The sequence below is a fragment of the Nothoprocta perdicaria genome, unplaced genomic scaffold (genome assembly GCF_003342845.1).
Source record: "Nothoprocta perdicaria isolate Ctin4 unplaced genomic scaffold, notPer1 scaffold_290, whole genome shotgun sequence".
NCBI lineage: Eukaryota > Metazoa > Chordata > Aves > Tinamiformes > Tinamidae > Nothoprocta > Nothoprocta perdicaria.
In genome coordinates, this window is record NW_020455522.1 from 53,712 (window position 1) to 75,089 (window position 21,378).

The 21,378-nt window shown below is 47.0% G+C and overlaps 3 protein-coding genes across 4 annotated transcripts; all 3 read right to left on the bottom strand.

The window, feature by feature from the left end:
* Positions 1 to 232: 232 nt before the first annotated feature.
* On the bottom strand, positions 233 to 1,242 carry BIRC5 (baculoviral IAP repeat containing 5). Its single transcript, XM_026041728.1, has 4 exons — positions 1,114 to 1,242; positions 933 to 1,042; positions 661 to 778; positions 233 to 534 (listed from the first exon to the last, which is right to left on the bottom strand). The coding sequence occupies exons 1-4, from the start codon at positions 1,234 to 1,236 to the stop codon at positions 451 to 453; spliced, it is 435 nt and encodes a 144-aa protein (XP_025897513.1). The 5' UTR covers positions 1,237 to 1,242; the 3' UTR covers positions 233 to 450.
* Positions 1,243 to 1,787: 545 nt separating this feature from the next.
* KAT14 (lysine acetyltransferase 14) lies at positions 1,788 to 19,145 on the bottom strand. Of its 2 annotated transcripts, none has more exons than XM_026041717.1 (10): positions 18,659 to 19,145; positions 15,973 to 16,091; positions 13,960 to 14,081; positions 11,661 to 11,842; positions 10,732 to 11,148; positions 9,120 to 9,685; positions 8,690 to 8,826; positions 8,013 to 8,188; positions 4,881 to 5,071; positions 1,788 to 2,867 (listed from the first exon to the last, which is right to left on the bottom strand). In XM_026041717.1, exons 1-10 carry the CDS (start codon positions 18,912 to 18,914, stop codon positions 2,694 to 2,696), a joined length of 2,340 nt encoding a protein of 779 aa, XP_025897502.1. In that variant the 5' UTR covers positions 18,915 to 19,145; the 3' UTR covers positions 1,788 to 2,693. The 2 variants fall into 2 exon arrangements, with proteins under 2 accessions (XP_025897502.1, XP_025897501.1); XM_026041716.1 differs by having other exon boundaries at positions 10,732 to 11,151; positions 18,659 to 19,144.
* Positions 19,030 to 19,454, bottom strand: PET117 (PET117 homolog). Its single transcript, XM_026041736.1, has 2 exons — positions 19,418 to 19,454; positions 19,030 to 19,325 (listed from the first exon to the last, which is right to left on the bottom strand). The coding sequence occupies exons 1-2, from the start codon at positions 19,452 to 19,454 to the stop codon at positions 19,165 to 19,167; spliced, it is 198 nt and encodes a 65-aa protein (XP_025897521.1). The 3' UTR covers positions 19,030 to 19,164.
* Positions 19,455 to 21,378: the final 1,924 nt, after the last annotated feature.

Here is a 21,378-nt window from a genome sequence, read left to right on the forward strand (position 1 = left end):
TGTTCCTGAAATCTTGTTCACAGATTTCCTGTTTTAACCAATGGCTCTCTAAGCTGTACTCAGATTAGCTTATTTTACACTTTCAATTTAAAGCAGCCTTCAATGCAGCTTCTTGCCATAAATCATTTCATGCCTTCAAAAAACTGAGTTTAACCAAAAAAAAAAAGAAATCCAAGTCCCTGTTTTGCCTTTGACTTTTATTTAAAAATGCATCAACATGAGACAGCAGCTAGCTACAAACAGAAGCGAACACATAACAGGCATAATAAAGCGTCCTGGGACTTTTTAAAAAAGTTCCTAGCCTTAACCCTTCCCTGCCAGAACCCAGTGACTGATGGGGAACGCAGGGCCAGCAGGGAAACGCTCTCAAGGCAGAAACACCGACTCAAAGGGGCAACGCTGGGGCATCAGTTAAGACAGATGGCCGCGGCCAGCGAGAGGCCGCTGCGCCTAGAGGACGTGATGCTCGATTTCCCGACGGACACCCTTGGCGACTTCTTCAATCTCGGCCACCTTCTCGGAAATTTCCTTTTGCTGTAAGGAATAACAAATAGAACAGGAGGCCTGACTTACCCGCCACGAGGCAGAGGCCGAGACGCAGCGCAGCGCACAGCAGCTGGTCCCGCGGGAAGCGCCTGGGTAGGCGAGGGGGCCGCTTACGATCATGTTCTTCATGCGCTCCTTGTCCAGCTTCAGGAAGTCCTGCAGGGTGAGCTCGGAGACATCCTTCTGCAGGGCGAGGAAGGCGCAGCCGGCCGAGTGCTTCCCGTGCTCCTGCCTGCGGGGCGGCACGGCGCGAGCGGCGGGGAACGGCGGTTAACGGCGGGGAACGGCCGGTAACGGCGGGGAACGGCCGGTAACGGCGGGGCACGGCGCGCGGGCCTCCCGCCCCCTCCTCCCGGCCCGCCCCCGGAGCGGCTGCCGCTACTCACACGGGGTCGTCCTCGGGCTCCCAGCCCTCGAGCTCCTTGAAGCAGAAGAAGCACTGCGCCAGGTCGGGCGAGTTCTCGCTGGGGCAGTGCACGAAGCCCGCCGCCGCCATCTTCGGGGGGGACAGAGCGTGGGGAGCGGCTCCCGGCGCGGGCGGGCGCGGGCGCGGCGCGGCGCACTCACCTTGTGCGGCGTGCAGAGGCAGCCCTCGGTGAAGGGCCAGCCGTGGAAGGTGGCGAGGCGCGCGGGGAGCAGGTAGAGCCGCCACTCGGGCGGCAGCCGCTCCGCGTCCACCGCCGCCGCCATGGCGCCAGCCCGCGCGCGCGCGCGGGGCACCACGGGAGCGCGGGCCGCCGCGCGGGGCACCACGGGAGTTGTAGGCCCGCGGCCATGGCAGGGCGCGGCGGCCACGACGGGGCCTCGAGGCACCAGAACCAGCGAAAGCTTTTGCCCAAAAGCTCCACAACACGCGCGGTTTCGAGGGCACGCGTCCTTTCTCCCTCCTCTTGTACTAACATTTTCTTGTTTCAGTGACGATGCACATGCATTCACACACATAAAAACCCCACAACCTTGGCATCCAGGTCACTGCTCTTGAGYTTGGCCGGTTGCAGAACCCGCTGCCACTTTATTGTTCCCTCACAGATTAAAACCATTAAGCTGCTAAAACGGTGCAGGAAAACTGACTCCATGATCAGGGAAACTCGTTTATTTAAGATTCTTGGTTGTTTCTCTCAGTTTTTTCACTCTCCTTGCCCTACGGACGTGAAAGGGGGCCCTGGCGCTTGGCGGGTGCGTTGGTGGTCACCTCCAGGCTCTGGATGGCCCATTCGCATCCCCGGAGCTCGGGCTGCACCTCAGACCCGTCCCGACTTTTGCTCCAGCTGCGTCCCTGCCTGGGGGGAAGCAGCGGCACCCGTTCGCGTGGGCCCGTGGTTAGAGGTGCAGCTCCGGGCACGGGTCTCCGCATACAGAACCAGGGGATGGACAGCAAAATTGCAAAAAAGAAACAAAAAAACAGCCTGTGGCAGCTGCAGTGTTCTATGTCCCCTGGCTACAAATGTGCTGGATGTGTTGTTCCTGAAGGCAAAATACCAGCAACKAGGAGAACTTTAGGTTTAGCACACGTTCAACAAGGGAAGGCAGCAGGGAGGGCGCAGGACAAGGACATCTCTGTGCCCTTCATTGGGGATCATGTAACACACGCTCTTCACACACTCTTCRTTATTCCCATAATGGTTCCAGTGTCGCTGTGCTGACCGGTGCAGAGCTTTCCTGAAGTTAGCGTCCAACTATACAAAGCACTATCATATTTCCCTTCACAGATTCAAAACATGGTTCCTAACACAGCCGTCGAATCACAGAAACACTTCACATGATTTAAGTCTAGAGGTCCTTCATTTTCCATCAACCAAAAACCCACCAACAACAAAAACTGTGACACTTTCCTTGGACAGGTTTTAAAACTTGAGATTTCTAGAGCCCCCCTGACGTGGCAAGCTGTGTGCGTGGGGCTCTCCAAAACGATAGGTGCAGAAAGACACCTCATAGATACGTTCAGTCTTCCAGTGGTTCCAGCATGTCCCAGGCGGCCCCTGCTCTTGGAGGACACACGGCAGCGCCCTCAGTTTGCACAATGAGCAGACACCGCAGCGCTGTTGGCATCGTCGGTCCCAGGGGTAGAGGTGTCGGGGTGTTTCAGCCCTCTCAACATCCTCGGCCCAAATCCAGGGCAGCTCTGGGCTTCTCCCAGCACCGGCAGCTCAGCGGCGCAGCCGGAGGAAGAACGCGTGTTTGCACTCCTTGCTGTCTAAGGGATAGTACTTGTCATAAAAGTCCAAGATGTATTCTTCGGTCTTAAATCCGAATTTCTGGTAGAGCAGCATAGCGGGGTTGCTTGCGGAGACGTGAAGGGTTACATCTTTGCCCATGCAGGTCTGCCAAGTGGAGGGGGRAAAATAATATTAAGAAAAACATATACACACACAATGAGGGAATGAGAAAGCCTCTAGGGCAATGTGGAGGTGAAGAGTTTCGTACAGTCTGTTGTTCAAGTTACCCAGGAAATGCAGGGGGGAGGGGAAAAAAAAAAAAAAAACCAGGGATTACCACACATAGCAACAGCTGAAACATGAAGGGAACTCTCSCATTTCCCAGAGCTTTCATTTCTGAGAAAGGGGGCTGACCATAGAAGGGCCTTTTGGATTATAATTTGTCATCTTTCCCTTGCCAATTGCTAAATAATTGTTAATTAAAACTAATCTCAGTGTACAGCACTAATCTCAAATGCTTAACAATAATGGCCTGGAGAAAAGGCAGCGGGTGCCAAAGGATCCAAAGGATCGGGCAGGGCGCTCCTCCCCGCCTGCAAACAAAGCTGAACTCTCTGCAACTACRCTAGCAGCACCCAAGTACCCCAAGGCTGTGGCGCTGGAATTTCCATCTATCCCACCCACCTCCTCGCCCAGCCTCCGGGGCACCGCACTCACCTCTGAGAAGGCAGGGAATTCAGCTCAGGCAGAAAAAGACACTGCTACCGTTACCTTAAAGATTCCGGATTATTTACCTGGCAGTTCTCTGAGAAAGATGCCAATATAGTAATTTTTCGTGCGCTCAGTCATTTAGGAGAATTCTGTGTGTAACGGACATCGTGTAACTCTAAGTGGAGACACTAAGCAACACCCCATAGGAAGTTTCCATGATGATTCCGAGGAAAAGCAATTCTTGGACCCTTCAAATCTTGGCTCATGTCTAAGACGTGTTCTTACCGGGTGTTAATACCTCACACTCATTGACTGTAGTTAAGGCCAATTCATCTACACCAACATGTTCAGAAAACATAAAGGGCTGAATTTAAAATCGACGGCTTAGCGAACTAAGTGCCTCTATCACCATGTAGAGGGAAGAGTGATGGACACTGCAAAGAGCTTTGCTGCTAGAAGAGTTACCCTCAGGTGTCTTTGAGGAGCTACCCTCAGTGAAAATTGTTTTTCCAAGGTAGAAATCACTGTTCCTGAGGCCCTGCCAAGCACTCCTTACCTATCTCCAGCCAAATGAGTTGGAGTAAAAGCAACTTTTATAGTGAGTTTTCGCCAGTGCGGCTCCTCTTGACTAGAACAAGTTAAGGAATGTTTCACATCTGCAGCTCTGCCAAGAGATTTCAGGGAGTGGTAAAACCGTGGGCCCTGGAGAAGCACTGCTGGGTCCTGAAAAGGACATCTGTTTGTCTGCATCCCCGCTTAAAATTAAGCTGGGTTTCATGCAGTTGAATTAAGTAAAYGGAATTAAGGCCACCCGATGCCTGAACAACAGCTTTCATTCATGAGTTTAATGAAGTTTAACTGCTTTAATATCACCCCTTCAGTTATCTCAGATTAATTTTCCCCAGTGTCCCCGTGGAACAGAGCCCAGCACAAGCGCGTTTGAACAAATTTGAATGAGGCTGCACACGTTTCTTCTTTATCTTCAGCTCAGCTGGACCTGAACCAGCAGAGTGGAGGTGGGAAAAAAATGATTACGATCAATAAGTGATTTAGTGCAGCTACACAGGTCACAAAACAAGCCTCCAGGTTTAGGTAACAGAAGCTGTAATAGACACTAATTGAACCTAATCAATATTATATTTTCTTTTTTTCCTCTATACTCCAAATTTATGAACTTTGGACCACGGAAAACTGAATCCCAAAACAGTCAAAAATCTATTTATGCTGAATAGCTAACGAGCAAGGTTTTTGAGTGAATTCGCCCTGTAAATGTTCAGGTGGGCTGGTGACTGTGGATAGCCTGTACAAGTGGATGAATAAAGAGAGTAAGGGAACAGAAAAAGGAAGGAGCAGGAGAGCATGATTTCCACTGTGCCATCTGCATGCGTGCCCACAAGGAAGAAGGGAGAGCTAGTTCTTTAGCGGAGAGCTAGTTCTTTAGCAGAGACACAGGATCTTTTCCGTTACCTGGATAAGATGGTAGATCATGAAGGTTGCAATTCCAGCTCTTCTCCACTCGGGGTGGACGAGCAGAAAAGAGATGTAGGCCTCGTTGTATTTCACGTCTGGTACCATAAAGCCAAAGGCAATAATAACTTTTTTGTAAAGAACAACAACGCTGAAGTCTGGGTACTGCAGACACTCGGACAAATCAATTCCTGCAGGGAGAAAGACCAACAGCAGTTGAAAGCATCGCAAACAGAAAGCAGAGCAGGCTACACGATGCCATCCGTGGGTGGAAATAACAGTTATTTAATTCTTTCCTTCTGCCTTTCCTTTAAAGCTCTGTAATTCTGAGATGCTTCAACCAAACATGAAGTCAAAACAAGACTTCTGCAAATGATATCATAGGTGCTGGACTGGCAAAGGAGAGAAGCCTGCTTGAAAACGGGGACAAAGTTGATTTCCTCTGAAAAGATCTCAGGATGGAACTATAACACAAGAAGTCAGTTTTAAGGAATGGTTTAATAATRATAATAATCGCACAATCTCAGCATCCAACTAGTCTTTCCCCAGTTTGTACTCTTGAGCCATGCTTGTAGACTCTGTTAAGGAGCCAGTTATAAATATCCATGTTGGCAAAGATACTTGCAGGTGCAAATGTGTGCTGGGTTATGCCCTGTTCCACCCGGGCCAGGGCGGCCTCCAGCCTCACTCCTCCAGCCTGCAAAGGCCAAGGAGCTGCCTGAGGAGGGGCGGCCGGGGGATGCGGAGCACATCCATCTCCAAGCCCTCCATCTCCCTCCATTGATCTCTCCAAGCCCTGTGGACACGAGGCTGGGCTTCACCACCAGCATGAGCTGCCCAGGCTGATGCAGCCCTTCTCTCCACCTGCCCTGGAGCTGCTTCCTCCTCCGGTGCTGTCCGAGGAGCTGCACTGTGAACTCGGGCAGGGAATTCACCGCTRTCAAAAACCGTTCGCTCTCAGCCTGCTCCTTCATCTGGGCCGTGAGGCAGCTTCTCCCTTCAGCCTCCAAGCRGCAGTCACTGATGTACTTGGAAGGTGAGATAACAAAACAACAGTTTTTCCAGTGGCCTTTACCACTCCCCCGAGATGCCAGATTTCCCAAAGCAAAGCAAGGGGCCCAAACGAGCAGCTGAATTAACTTTCTTGCTCGAGAGCGAACTGGGTGGAGTGTGTAAGATGTGGGAGGAACTGATTGGCAATAGGGAGCAGCGTTAATTATCTCAAGGCTGCAGTTGACTGCAAAACGCCTCAGAGCAGGTCTGTACAGGAGCCCTACGTTGCTCCAAGCGTGCTGGTGGCAGTGAAGAGATTTGGAAACTCTGAAGATTTGGAGGAAAAGTGTTAAGAACTGAGGCTTGGACTCTCCTGCTGAGTGCCTAAACTTTAAAGAACTCAATCAATGAGAGAAGGTTAACTATTAGAAAACATCAGGGTGCATCTGGGATGCAAAATGCCTCTCTGAGCATCTTTCCATCCACTGCTATAGCAGCCATGCATCACAGGTGTCTCAAATGCTGAAACTCAGGTGAGATCAACCTGTAATTTTGACAGCTCTTGGAGCCGTGGTGCTGACTTGCCCAGGCCCTCTCAGCCGCGTGGCCGGTCCCAGGCACGGCCTCCTCAGCAGCACCAGCCCTCCGCTTTGTGCAGCCACGTGATTAACGGGCTCAGAAAACTCTTTCAGGTTAAAATTAACCCAGTGAATAACAGTGGATTATTAACATGTTCACCAGCCGGTTCATAACGTATCACTGTACTGGTACAGCCACGGTAGGTCTGGGGAAAGAAGGAGGGGGGAAACTGCTTCAATCAGTATTTTCTGCTCAGGAGCAGCACCTGGGAAGCCAAAGCCTCTGTGTCCACACCACCCTGGGGTTGCTGTAAGCCCCGTGGTCCGTCTTCAGAGCAATTGCTTCCTCCGGTCCCTCTCCACTGGCACAGACCCAGGTGCAATTGCCGCAGAATCCCAGCCTCAGAAAATGTGTACCAAGCAAGAGAGCCTGGTGGCAGTGGCAGCCTTCCCGCCAGAACCGGGCAGGAAAGTCCATCGGGAGTGGCAGCTTTCCCGCCGGAACAGGGCCTGTCTATCGGGAGCAGGATGCAATGCACCCACACTCCTCAGCTTGAGCAGGACAGGGTGAGTCCCCAGGGTGCCACCCTACCTACCCCGAGCTTCTGAAGCAAACCAGAAGGGAGAGGCTGTGACAAAGGGATCCAGCTTTTGTTACAGCTGCAGCATTTTGTGCATTTCTGGAAGAAAAGGAAGCCAGGCCAAGGTTCTCCCTCTGAAATGTGCCATTTGGACAGGGAAGAGCACAGAGAGCTCCGATCCCAACTGCAGCTTGTGGGCGCTGCCAAACTACAAACAAGCTGAATCACTAACTGCTAATCAAAACGTAAAGCAAATGGTTGCTTTGAATAAAGGTGTGTCCTGTTTGCACTTGGCTTTTCCAAGTCAGTCCGCAGTGCTGCGCAAGCTGACCCATGCAGCAGGTGAACATCACTATTATTACAATTATTAATATTATTCCAGAGGAGCTAGAGACTACAGCCTCACAACTGCAGGCCTCCAGTAAGGAACAGACACTGTCCCAGGGAGCTCCCCATTCAAGAGAGGATGCAGAGGAATCAAGACCAAAGCTCTCCCATACCTTGCAAATACTGGGAAGTCTGCAGCAGTCAGTGCAACTCCCAGATTTCACTCTGGCCCATCAAAGCTATAACTACTAGGAAGAAACTTTCTTAGGAGCCCAGTAAACATTACAGACAAAACCGTTTCTTACTTTAAGGCCCTGATTCTGCAGAATATATAACTTGATGTTAGCAGGTGTTGACTCCTGCTGACATCAATGGTAAAACCCTAAATGACCAATTTCTTTAAGCGCTGTGTTAATTAGGGCCCTATTGCCCAGTTCTATACGATCTCAAAAGACAAAGACACCAATTACACGTGTCCATCCCAGCTACATTTCTACAGACACCAGACAGTGGTTTTGTAAGAACTAAATCAGACACAGACTGAAGAAAACTTTGGCTCAGTAACACTTATTTTCTGAAGAAAACTACTTCCTAAAAATAAATAAATTTTCAAATAAATAAATAAATAAAAACAAGCACTAAAGGAGTCTTACCAGGCCAGAAGAATTCGTGGCACATGGAGTTTATAGTGGGTATGTGATTAGGGCGAACATAGCAGTAATCGATGGGTGCTTCTGGCTCGGCCTTCCAGCTGGGATGAGTCCTGTGTGGATACGCCCGGATTTCTGCCAGCAGCCTGAGCTTTGGGGGCTTTGTCTCATAGTCCCGCCTGCCAATAACACGAACAGCCAACACAAAAGGCCAGTGAGCAATAGTAGCTGCTGCTGCCGCTGAATGGGTGCTGCCCATCAAGTATTTCTTGACATGCTCAACTTGGAACAAATCGACAGCATTCATGCAGGAAAACAGCACCCAATTCAGCAAAAAACCCATGCTGCATCAGAGGTCAAGATGATCCCCAGGTGCAGAGCACATTCAGCCAGCCCATCTCTAGAGGATGGCCAGGAAAATGATGGTTCTGACCCAAGAAGAGCTGTAACTGGCACTGAATGGTGCCCCACGGTGCCCCCCTCCTTGACTTCCCCTCTCTTAGACATTCCCCTTCCTGATGCTAGGCCACTTAGCTGTTCAGCTAAGTAAATCACTGTGCCTGCAGGGCTCCCATAAGAACTGCAGCGAGGCATAAGTGCCACTGCTTCCAAGAAAGTGTCCTCTCCGTGGGCTGCAGGGACACGAGCAAAGAGCAAATTCGGTCTCTGACTGCATGTACCTGATGTAGGGCTTCAGGACCCGAGATGTGTAAGGACTGACAATACTGTGGTCTGTCACCAGGTCTTCGGAGCCTACCAGTCGGTACAGAAATTTCGTCGTCTGCTGTCGATACCCCTTCAAGGCAGGCAGCACTGTCTGCATATGCAAATGTAAATAAATACAATCCAAAACACATCAGGAAGATTATCAATGACTTAACATGGAGAAATTGCATCAACAGAGAGAGAAAACAAAAGGGCTTTTGCAATAAGGRTTTCCTTCTGTGACAAGATGGTGTGCACCTACAACACGGTGGTCCCACCCAAAACTAACCTATAGGGCACTCTCAGATTCGAGTGCCTGRGCTTATGAGCTGCACACGTTGCTCTCTGCACCAAAGCTCTAAACTGACTAGTGCCCAAAGCTCCCTTCGATCCAAAACCGCTCACCTGGTATCTGTCCAAGATCCTGAAGTCCTGGCTGGTGGTTCTGTAGGTTGCTTGTCCCGCTTGGGCCCGGGGGCCACTTCCTTCTTTGGCTCCATAAATCCCATCGACCAGCAGCAGGGCAGCATTCACAACCTGGTCCAAGTCGAAGAGGGGCAGCCCTCTTTCCCTCTTGGCCTGCCTGACCAGCAGCTTGCGCCTCAGTCTCCGCGCCTCCGGGGTCATGCTGATGGCATTGGGACACGCTTCCAGTCTCTTCAGCAGCAGCTTTTCTTCATAGATACTCACAGAGACATGCTTGGGGGCTCTGGCTTTAGCATCCTTCTCCAGCTGGGCTTTCCTCTTGTCCCGCCCCCTTGCCTGCAGGGATGCATTGGGCTCCTCGGGATCCTCACCATCGCCTTCCATCCTCTCTGCTTTTTCTTCTTCGCTCTCCACCTCTTGCTTGATCTGCTCGGCTGTCTTCACTTTTTTTCTGCTCGTTATCCCAGCCCCAGCTGTTCCACTTGGAGGGGGCACATACTCTATTCCCGGATCTATGACTCCATCTCCTTCCATCTCTTCATCATCTGCTCAATAGATCAAAATAAGCCAGGAAGAAAATGTAAATATCGGAGCCCCATTTCAAAGAAGGTTGTCACAAGACTTTTCTGCTAAAGGAAAATAAAGCAGGTTTAGCCCAGATACTCCAGTTTCTGTTTAACTTTTGGTCCTCCTGATTTTGGATGCCTGAAAGGAGATACGTTAGGAATCCAATTTCAGGACACAGAATCAATGCCCCTCTTAAGCTGTCTTCCAGTTTGGTAGACAAAAAGGTTTGTGCACCTGAGTTGTAAAGCTCAAATTCCTCCACAAATTTTAAAATGTATTTTCATTTAAGTGTTTGCTTGGGAATTCCTGAAGATTTGGTATCAAATGACCAAGGTGGTAAATTAAGTCTTCAGCTAGTGTACCCAGGAGAAATTCAGTTTAATCTGAGGGAATGATTAGGAGTTACACAGGCACAGGATCGACCTGCCTAGAGAACTAGATTATTTTKTTTCTTTCCTTGCCACAAGAAGAGCTTTATTCTCTCCTTTTTTTCCATTACAATGAGATCTGGCTCCTCAAGGAACTATCAGCTTTCAGCCTCAACAAGTGTATTGTGACGTGACACAAATTTGACGCCTCTTAATTGGGACTGTTAATTGTCCATGTTTAAACTTACCAGACTACAGAAACACTGCTGTGAAAATAAAAGTCCAGCCATTTAAGAGGCAATGAAGGCAAAATTAGAGTTATAGAGCAGTGTACTTCAGGCTGCAATAAAATACTTGCATTGAATGCTGCAGCAATTGCTAGGTGAAATCCTCTGCCCACTGTTCTTCTGAGGCATCCAAGATGCCTTGAGAAGAAGATAGTGGTGGTTCCTTCTAGTCTCAGAAGCTGTGACTAGAACTATGAAAATCTAACCAAGATTCATATGCAGTTAAGACAAAACATAATTTTATCAGTTAGTTTTCATGTAGTCTTGAAAAAATCTTGCAGTCATTGGGAACTTCTCTTTTTTAAAATGTCTTGCTTGAAAACTAAGCTTCCTGTTAAACAAACAAAAGGAAAACACAGCATCTCTCACCATGAAACAGGGCCTGTGGTGGCATGACATCTGGGATGAGATCCGCTTCCGAAAGCAGGCTGGGAGTAGCCGAGTGTGAGGCTGGAGTTCCAGGAGCGGAGAAGTCCAGAGATGGGGAAGGAGACGGACTTGTCAGAGGGGTGCGATCCGAGGAGCTCAAGGAGGAAAAATCAATGACCTCTCCCTTCTCGAGGACTATGTCAGGGCGACGGCCTCGGCTGCTGAATTTCACCGGCGTGGAGGACGTGCTGCGGTCCAGGAAGCCGGCTGCCTCCTTCTGGGCTCGCCGAATATCCTTGGCTTCCTGCGTGCGAGACCTCTTCTCCTTCAGCTCCATGGCGGACTCCACGGGATTGCGGCTCACCCGTTTCCGAAGCCCTTCCACAGTAATGATGGGATCCAGGGGTGGCTTGGAAGCTGCTAAAGAAATAGTTTGGTCATTCTAACAGACACCGAGTCCCTGCAGTCACTATATACATACCATACAGTCATAAAAACTGGTTAGCTAAAACCCTTAAAGTTTGAAAATATCAAACAAATTCACTCTGAGGCTTGTAACAAAGTCCACTAAAACCTCCTCTTAAGCCCCAATCTTGCTCCTCTGCACAGGAGGGAAATTGCATCTAGTTTGGACAAAAGAAAAAAAACTTCCCAGGATAAAGAGTAAGCACGGAAATTATAGATTCAGGTGCACAAAGCTCAGAAGGCTTCAAATCACAGTTACAAATGCAAAGAGAGACTAATATAAAATGGACTGCGTCTCATAAGGCAGTATAGTCCTCTGAAATCACCCATGCCAGTAGAGCAGAACTAAGAAAAAACAGTGTTGTTATCCACACACACAACTACACTGTTTTAAAKAAACTTTTCTCATGTCTCCCAGCACCAGGCCCAGACAGGAGCCTCATGCTCATCCTGGAAATAGGTACCTTTTGCCTTCAGCGCGGATGAAGGCAGCTTCTCTCCTTCAGGTTTCATTGTTGGGGGTTTGTTATGAACAAGCTTCCACCACCCTGGTTCTCCAAATTCCTGTGCTCCTGAGCGGAAGAACAAGGGGCTTCCTACAGAAAGACAGCCGGCCACTGTGCTCCACCATGTCGAGGTCTTTTTCCTATAGAGGAACAAGGGAAAGAAGAATGATAAGTCACCCTTTGCTAGCTCTGTTTTTATCATGGAGCCTCCCGCCACAAAGATTGCCAGGGCCATGTGCTTTTGCCACTGACACCAGTGTCTGCTCATGTCCTCACGTATCCCCCAGGCTCAGAGAGATGAAAAACTCATGAGCTCCATCTCAGAGCACTGCTCTGAAGTATTGTATGATGTATGGATGGGCTCTGATCTAGAGTGCTGTGAAGCCAAGTCCTGCCAATGCCCTGCAACTACAGCTGAGCCTACAAAGGACAGGTCTGCCTTGCCACTGGAGCCCTGGTCTTTCAAGTACTCACACACTCGTTTAACTTACTCACCTAAGAGCTCTCTAATGACAAAAGAGCAGGAGCCCAGAGATAGCTGTGTTGACTCAGTGTTACATATTCCATTACTGAAGACAGCAAACAGGACTCAGGCTGCATGGGATGGGAGAGGCAAGGGGAAGATATAGGGATGAAAGTGTCACTTCACGCAGAAGGAAAGAGAACCGTAACGTAAATACCTGCCCTAACTGCCCTGACTCTGTGATTTCAGTCCAGTTAGCAAAACACGTGCCCAAAGCCTTTGGATAGGATCCCAAGGGCTGAATTCACAAAGATGGTTGGGATCAGATGGCTTCACTTTCAACTGGTCTCCACTTGCCTGAATCCATAGCTGCAGCCACTGCGGAGGAGAGGCAGCAGCAGGAGAAAGAAAACACTGAGGACAACGACTGGGGAGCAGGGGACGTCAAGGTAAGAGGGGGACAGCACAGGCTTGTCAGAAGCTCAGCTCTGCAGCCCTGTCTGTGCTGCTGCTACAACGCTGCTCCATGGGGAGCAATATCTGTACTGGTCACGCAACATGAGCCAGGCTCATTCCCTGAATTGTTCTGGAAGCCTGGGGAGCAGGGAGCTGCACTGATGCCGTCTGCGTCATGGGGCAGTGTATCTGCCACGCACTGGAGGCACAGCTCCTTCCTCTTAGATCTGGTCACAGGGCTCACTTCAATGTCCCTTAGGGGAGAACGAGTGAGAAAGTTCCAAGAAAGGGGATCCTGTAGGCAGTAAGCGAGATACACGCCTGAACAAGGGATCATCAGGTTTAAAGCCACTTTTTGCACAGGCTGTCAGGATTCCTCCTTGCTTCTGCACATCTCCACTGCCAAAGACATCAGTATTCAGGGGCTAGGCAGAGCTGAGCAGGTGCCTGAATACTGCAATTAGATATCTGGGGGCATCGCCTCTTCAGTGGGGAAGGATTAAAGTCAAATGCCCCAGTTTGGAGCATGGAGTTAAAGTTTAGATCAGCAGCAGATTAATATGTTAAGGAGGAGAGCAAAGCATTTCTACAACTGCTACTCATAGGGTTCAGCTCCCTGTACTCCAGCACTGCACAGATCCAGGCAAGGAAGGGAGCTCACAGCCCACAGAGGTCGTCGGTTCACCTGGATTTCATGAGAGCGAGATGGAGCTCAGCCCCACGGGGAAGGTCTCAAAGGCAGCAGGGAACAGGGGAAGACATGAAAGAGATGCTAAAGGACACATCTAGGGAGGGAAAATAGATCTTACAACACAGAAATCCCAGAGAGGGGGAAACGCCTGGGAAATCAACCTAACCCACAATGTGTCTGCTCCATTCCTTTTCATGCAGATGCATTAAAAAGCAAGTTCTGTTTTTGACAGCTTCAGTGTGTTCAGGAAAAACGTGGTACTGTCTTATATATAGACAGCATATATATATATGTCTATATATATGCATATATATACATACATACAGCATATATATATATACACACACATACATTATATATATATATAATATATATGATAGCAGAACTAGTCCATGCATTATGACAATTTATAAAAGACTGAAATACTCTGACTTTGCAGGTTCCTATACTACCGAAAGGTAGGTAATATGCCAAAAATATATGTGTCTGTGTTGCTTTTGTGCAACATTCCTGTTTCTTTCCCCTTGCTGGAAAACGTTTATTAGTTTCCAAAATTACCCCTCACATCTATATTCAGGTTCTTAATAATARTTTCTCCCATTTTCTGAAGAACAAAGCATAATAAGAGATGTCCTTGATATCTTTACCTGTTCCCTAACAAAAAAGTCCAGTGTTTCTCAATAAAAGCACAAATATCTTCTTTCCACCTGAAGTACCCTTGGCGGCCAGTTCCTTCCAGGGACAAATTGTACATTGCCAGCATGACAACCTGGAAAAGAAAATGTCAGAAGTAAAAAAATTCATTTATATCATATCATGGTGGGAAAACAAAACAAAACAAAAAAACTTTGCATCCTCTTAAATGTCTTTTTTTTTTGTATAACCTCATAGACAGTTTCTGTAATCCATCTTCTTCCCGCTTTCATACTCTTCTCTCTTGTTAGCCACACATTTTTCCAATTATACATACATAAGAGATGTATGTATAATTATTTATTATTATACATGGCGATTCCTCCATGTCAGGAGGATAACAAGCTCCTTAGTTACATATGTTTATWATGAGATACAAGCCTTTGCCTGAGTGTAGTATAAAAGAACTATATCACGGCTGGGATATGACTAGTGTGGGAAAAATGTGTCCAAAAACAGTAATAATAAAAGGGCTCTAAGTCATTCTACTTGTTAATCCACCAGAAATGAAAAGACAGTCATCTTTCCAGATAGCCACTGTTACATTTCAAGTAACATACRTTAAACACTTTGAAAAATTGCTTGCAATATTGCATTGCACTTTGAAATTTTGAAATTGCATTGCACTTTGAAAAATTGCAATATCTATAGTTCTGAGCACCCACAAATCATCCTTTTCTCCACATGCGCTTCATTATATCTAAGCCATTTACAGCTTATTCACATGCTTATCCACAGTTAAATTCAGCTTGACCTACCATATGCCTAAACAAAAAGACAAATTGGACAAAAGAAATATCACACCTCATTATGAGTAAGTCCAAGAGGATAAACTGTTAATTATATTTAACCAGTTCACTCAATACACACAAAACAGTGCAACTAGGCTTAAATCACCTCCCAATAATCACACAGGCTCAGCTGGCTCCCAGTTCCAGGAGGGACCTATTCTTCTCTCTCCTAAAGGTTTCAAATATAGTTTTGGGGAGATGTTCTCCTAGCAATGGGCTGTAGTTCACAGTGTTTATCCCTGCAGATGCCAAAATGAGGAAATACGGGCAGCTTAAGCATTCCACCTACCCTCTTTCTGCCTTCTCCTTCTTGGTTTGAAAACTATTCCTCTATGGAATATACACCTCTAAATTCAGGTGAAACAGTGTCTCAGAACTTCGCAAACACTTGTTTCTCAGTCTTTCTTTTGAATTTGTCTTTCCCTTCTCCTTATCATTTTCCTCCTACTCTAGCAGAAAAAAAATCAGAGTGTGATGCTAGTAGCCTTTGCTTTGTTAATTTGGCAATAAATGCTGCTGTTCTGCTAGCCACAGCTTGCCATGCTAGTAGTGGTAACTCTAGATAACAAGAGCACTATGAAACAGCACTTTCACCTGAAGAGTCCCAGGTCCCAGAGCTCTCAGTAACCTTAGCAGCTTCCCCAGGACGAAAGGAGCACGTTGCCTTAGGAAACTTCAGCAGTAAATACCWGCAAGGACTACTGCGAGCAAGTAGGCAGCCAAATCATAACTCATTCAGATCACAGAGAGCAGAAATAACTTTGTGTTCGGAGAGCTGGCAAACTTTCTGTTTATATGTTGCCACCTCACTAGCTTTACATTCGCTTGCATACACAAACTGCTCATGCCTAGCAGGCAAACTGCATGAGCTTTGCTTTTTCCAAACCTGCCCAGGGCCATGAATTCAGGAGCAACATGAATGAAAAAAAAACAAAATAAACCAAAACAACAACAAAAAAGAGAGGAATGTGGTTTGTATGATTACCTCCCAATCTACTTGCCAAGCGCTCAAGTTCTAATACGCAGGCAACACTTAGCTAATTAATTTCTGAAGTTCATGGATGTCTCTCTTTGTTATCTCTACTCAATCCTCATCTTCCTGGTAGCGTATGCACAACAAACAACAATTTTATAAAGTCCTGTGGTTATTTGGCTAGCATAAATATTTCTACTTACTTGTTGCCATGTTAATCTCAGCCGTTCGTATTGCTCCTTCCCATCTTCTGAGCAGTCAGAGCAAGTAAACCTGAAAAAGTTATCGCCTTTGAGGTAGCTGAGCTGTTCTCTCAGTTGGCCTGCAACAAATAGGCAAAAGAGCAAGTTATATGTGGTTTGGTAGAAAAAAAAAATGATGTAAAGGATATTTAGGTTCCCTACAAGATCAGGCAGAAAAGAAATTTTGCCTTTTCCTGGAGCCTAGTGATCAAGACATCTCCTACAAAATTTCCCACTTCACGGTGATGACTGAAGTACGGAGCAATTTTCCTGCTGCAGAGATCAGCAGTGATCACTGAAACGCACAAACGCTCAGAAGAGGTGCCCTGCTTAACTTCTGGACACAGGTAAAAAGCCAAAGGGTTTGCTCGTTTGCTCTGCATTTTTCACTCCCTCTTGCTCCCTTAGGCTAAACAACCTACCTCAGTAAATAACTAGTTTTGCATTCTATCCAAAAAAGCCCACCTGTAAAAGATATGCAGCTGTAAAGGCCACGGGGATATACAAGCTTTCTCTTTCTTGTCACCTTTCCACTAATTGTTATGTGATTTTATAGCTTGCTCTTTCCATTTCCCTGTCCACACATCACTAACCAACCAAGGCTGTCAATCCCTGCTTGCAGCAGCTTGCACATTAGACATTGTGTGCAACTTCAAGGTGCTTAATACTCCTTTCAGGGGTTGATCTTCTTTTCTTGAGACTGCGAGCCAAATGAATGGCCTTAGTGGACAGTAAGGAACGATATTATCAAGAAATAGGTGGGTTTTTGTCTACTGTTCATGCATTAGGCCCCAAATCAGCAAAGCATTTCAGTGTGTGCTTTGCTGCAGAAAGCCAACGCTGAATGCAGTTTTATCTGCATGAGAGTGGTCTGCTGGGATGGAGCCAACYGTAAATGCCCACGCGTCCAAAAGTTAAAGGTTTTCATTCCATGGTTCCCTTGCAGAGCATGAGGAGGAAAAAAAAGAAATGAAAGAGAAGCAGCAAAACGAAAGGAAGAACAAGCAGATGAATATGAAATTCTAAATTTGCACAAATGAGTAATTTTAAAAAAAGAAAAAAAAATCACAAGCCACAGGAAAACTTATGACTGCAGCCTTTCTGAAACTGCACCTGCAAAAAGGCTGTTTCCTGACAGCACTGCACCTCTTTACTACGCTGTGGCACTAGATCAAGCCTCTTTCAATGCTGCTGGGCTGCTCCACTTCTGTAGTGAACTGCAAAATTTGGCTATTAAAGTTGCATTTGTGTCTTTGGTGTGAAAAACCACAGTTGCTAGAAGTGCAGAATTTCTAGAGGGCAATTCAACACAGAAAGAGGGTATTTGTTCAAGGCTGTTGGCAACTTTCACAAGCAACAATTGAGATCACTTTAACTGAACAACAGTAAAAAGAACTGGATTTCCTTTTTTTTTCCCCCACCTTGTTTACTTTACACATTTGTATCTAGTTACTGTCGCTCCGTTATCAGCTCTCTCTGCTCTTTGGATTTGTAACACAGCAACAAAAGAGAGGAACATCATGGTAAAAGAGGACAAACTGAATGTAAAATTAAGTGTTCTCCAATGCAATATCTCATGCTCCTTGGACTCAGGTGCCTTTTTTTTTTTTTAGATAGAAATTCATCATTTTCAAATTAAAGCATCTCTTTAGCTGCTCCTCACTGTATCTCGTTAGTACTATGGTGGCTCCATTACACTGGCTGACCTGCCTTTGAGAGGAGATTTCCACCCTGCCTGCAACTTTCGGTGAATTTGAAATGGCAAAATGGGCAGCTGAAGTATCTGCAAGGTAGGCACCACCTGCAGAGTTCACCACTCGCACACAAAGCAGCATTTAGCAATACACAGGTTTTAGATTTAACAAAAAACTCAATCATTTAGATTAGTGAAAAGAGAGTCAAGTCTATCGCTTAACAAACAAAATACATCTAATAGCAGTAGCAGAGATCAAGTGATCCAAGCCACTCGAAATGCCTCTAAAAGCTGCTAAAGGCTTGACATGTCTCAGTGAAACCAAAATTAAGTTCATATCATCGGGAAACCATTAAGGTCGAGGTTTAGTCATATATTCCAAAGAAGCAACAGAAAAAGAAATACAGAAAGACAGAAAGACAGAAAGACAGAAAGACAGAAAGAAGAAGTAACACCACCTACAGAACCATTTTCATCTGCAGACCTTTGCAGAAACAGCTGTGACCCTGAACTGGCTGGTGGGTGAGATGCAAAGTCACTTGGCTGAAGTCACTCAAGCTGCCGAGATCGGGACTGGGAAGCGTGTGCTCCTGCTTCCCAAGCCCTTTCCCGGCTCCCTGTTCACTAATTGCTKGCTTTCAGTTTACAAATGGTCTCATTTTCTCCTTGGGGAATGCCAGRTCTGGACACCCCTATGGTTGATGGGTGTCAAGCCCCTAACACACACAAACACAACAAATGGCCTTAGGCTACCAGGCTCTGCATGATGCCCAAAGAGCACTTCTTTCCAACAATGAAATAAGGCTAAACAGAGCTATCCTTTAAAATGGAGAGCAGAACCAGTTTGCCTCACTTTGAAGCCAGCTGAGAGACTCACACACTGTATTTTGAGGGTAGCCAGAGCGATCTGGAAATGGGAAGCACTACAAGAAATAAGAAAAACAGCCTCCTTACTGGCTGGTATCCACTTCTGACACTTCTCGCAGTAATAGGACATCTCCTCCATCCAGGAGGCATCTCCTTCGTCGCTGTTCAGAGAGTCTCCACTCTGATCGTGYGACAAATCCACGGAGGCCTGATCCTCGGACTCAACGATCAAGAGGGTCTCCCCCTCCACCTCACCCTCCTCCAGACCTTCCGAGGTCGACGTCCGCGTCGCTTCGTCATCGTGGCGACTCAGCAGCCCGCTCATGTGAACGTTGTTAGCCATCCTCCAGCCCACAGAGCAAGGCAGCGTTGGCAGGAGACAGGGCCCTTCCTCGCCACGCTCACAAGACCCTTCACACTGCACGCACCACTCCRGCCTCCATACGAAGAAGTGCTGAAGACAGAGGCTCTACAGTTTTTTGAATGTGTCTGGGAGCAATTGTCTTTCACGGATTATCTCCACTTTCTTGGGAGCTGCAAGAGCAAACCTTGCCAAATACCACCCTCCAAACTCCGAGGGGTCAGGCCCGTGCCTAGGAGTGCTGGGACCCTTCCTCCAGCAGCATCTTGTCTCTCTCTTCTTTGAGCTGCTTCGTCAAAGCGATCTGCTCTTCTAAACGGCGAATATTTTCCTCCTTCTGACTGAGTCGCTCCAGGTCTCTGAGAACTCCCCTGTGCAGCCTCTGGAAATAAAAGAGATGGGTTCATCACAGCCTGTTTGATATCGAATACCACTGATCTCCACCTGGGCTCTAATCCCTYCGGCTGGGCTGCTCATCATGTTACCTTTGCAGATCTTCAGTTCTCTGCTGCCTTTAACCATAGCCACTTTCCTGCCTGAATCTAAAAGACTATAACAAATGGCATCTGGTGTCGATAAGCTGATACCAATAGGGCAAAAATATTTCATTTGTGTCCCCTTCAGATGGGTGCACTCACTGTGGGGAAAGCTARTGGGCAAAGAAATGTTATGAATCAGTCACTCCGACACTGCTCAGGAGAGAAACCAAAACTGCAGCCCCATGAAAATCCCAGTTATGTTATTTCCTCCTTCCCCCTTTTTTTTTCCCCTCTCCCAAGCTACCTGAAAGTTTTCTTCACTCTGATAAATACCCGTTCTTCACGCTTAGCCTTAATATCTTACCCACAATAATAGAGGGATTTAAAAACAAGTGACACCAAAGGCATTGACCTAGATCTTGCTGGGGAAAAAAGGAGGAGAGGCAGCAGAAGAGCAACGGGATGCGGCTCCCAAAGGCAGCAGAGATGCAGCTCCCTAGCAATCCAAGCCAACCTGTCATCCCTCCATCTCCTCTGTACTCACAACAGCGCACACCTCATCCCAGTGCAGGCAGAGAAAACAGCTCTTTTCCCTCTCTTTATTTTTCCTTTCCCTCTCATAAAGAAATCACACTCTTGTTACACTCTGCCGATTGATCTCCCTGGACCAGCTCACCAGCAGGCAAGCACCAGAGCAAAGGAGAAGATGGCAACACGTTCCCTAATGACGTCTCCAAGAAAAAGCCTAATGACAAAATCTGAATAATGGATTCGATCTCTTTTCAGGCTGCCAAGGCTCATCTGCTTTCAACTTATTCGAAAACTGACCTCAAGGTTATTTTCAAAGATACCTGTGCTTATTATTTGACAAGTTCTGACAGGATTTTAGCTTTCATCTAGAATACCATTAAGCACACAATTTGTTCTGATTGAGATTCAAGGTAGGAATGTTTTGCTCAAGAAATACTTTATCTTGCTCAAATGGTGCAGACACATATGTCAGCGTATAATCAAAACCCTCGCTGGAAATTAATCTAATAAAAGGAACTCCGTCCCGTTGGCTTCAAACCACTGAATTCTGGTTACAAATTACAAATTGCTAAAAATTTAGCTCATAAACTAATTACTTCATTAGTGCTCTTTAATAACAATAAAGATGCAAAGAGATACTGTGTCACTGAACAATCAGGGCATCAGGTATCTTCATCTTTTCCCTTCATAAAATACAGCTCTTTGGCAATCCTCCAGATGCTGAAAAAATACATTTCCTCCTCAATGGCGCAGTTTATAAAAGACACCGTCATCGTTTTTGCCTCAAGCATGACAAAAAGCTACAAAAAAAGGTCATTCTCTCCTCAAAAGTCGTTCTCTCGTCTGTTCTCAAAGGTTAGGAGTGTTTGTCTTCTGAATCAATTTAGATAAATTTATGCAAGCTCACATCAACTATATATACACCTGTAATATCAAACTGTAAAACATAGTTAATGTTAAAGTAGAGCCGAAATAATCTCTACACCAGGTCTGAAGGGTGTTCACATTTTTTTTTTCATTTCTCTTTCTAAGCAATTGAGTCCCATGGAGCTGGAGCCATTATTCCCCCCCAGACAGCAAGATTTATAAAACTAAAATTTCAGATTCTGGTTATGTTTCAGGGGCATTAGGTTAAATCGAGATTACATCAACATGTGATATCTATGTCAAGCTCAGCTTTTCGAGGTATCCTACATAACCTAAAGAAGCGTTTTGCTAGGCTCCGTATGGCCTGGTCACCGCCGTGGTCCGAAGCCCCATGCTGGATGCGCAGAGGGAACGGAGGGCAAATAGATGCCTGCATCCTTCTTTGAGCAGGGTGGCTCTCCCGCGGCGCCATGGCCCTTCCCGGCGGCTGGGCTGGTCCCGAGGGAAAGGACAAGGGACCAAAGCCAAGGGAGCCGCAGGGCCAAGGCGGGGCAGCCCGCGCGGGAGCG

Coding starts and splice junctions, on each gene's coding strand:
- PET117 (XM_026041736.1), bottom strand. CDS start 19,454: ATGGTTAAAGGCAGCAGAGAACTGAAGATCTGCAAAG. Junction 19,326..19,417: donor AGAACTGAAGATCTGCAAAG/GTAACATGATGA, acceptor GAACCCATCTCT/TTTATTTCCAGAGGCTGCAC.
- BIRC5 (XM_026041728.1), bottom strand. CDS start 1,236: ATGGCGGCGGCGGTGGACGCGGAGCGGCTGCCGCCCGAGTGGCGGCTC. Junction 1,043..1,113: donor GCCTCTGCACGCCGCACAAG/GTGAGTGCGCCG, acceptor TCCCCCCCGAAG/ATGGCGGCGGCGGGCTTCGT. Junction 535..660: donor AGCGCATGAAGAACATGATC/GTAAGCGGCCCC, acceptor TATTCCTTACAG/CAAAAGGAAATTTCCGAGAA.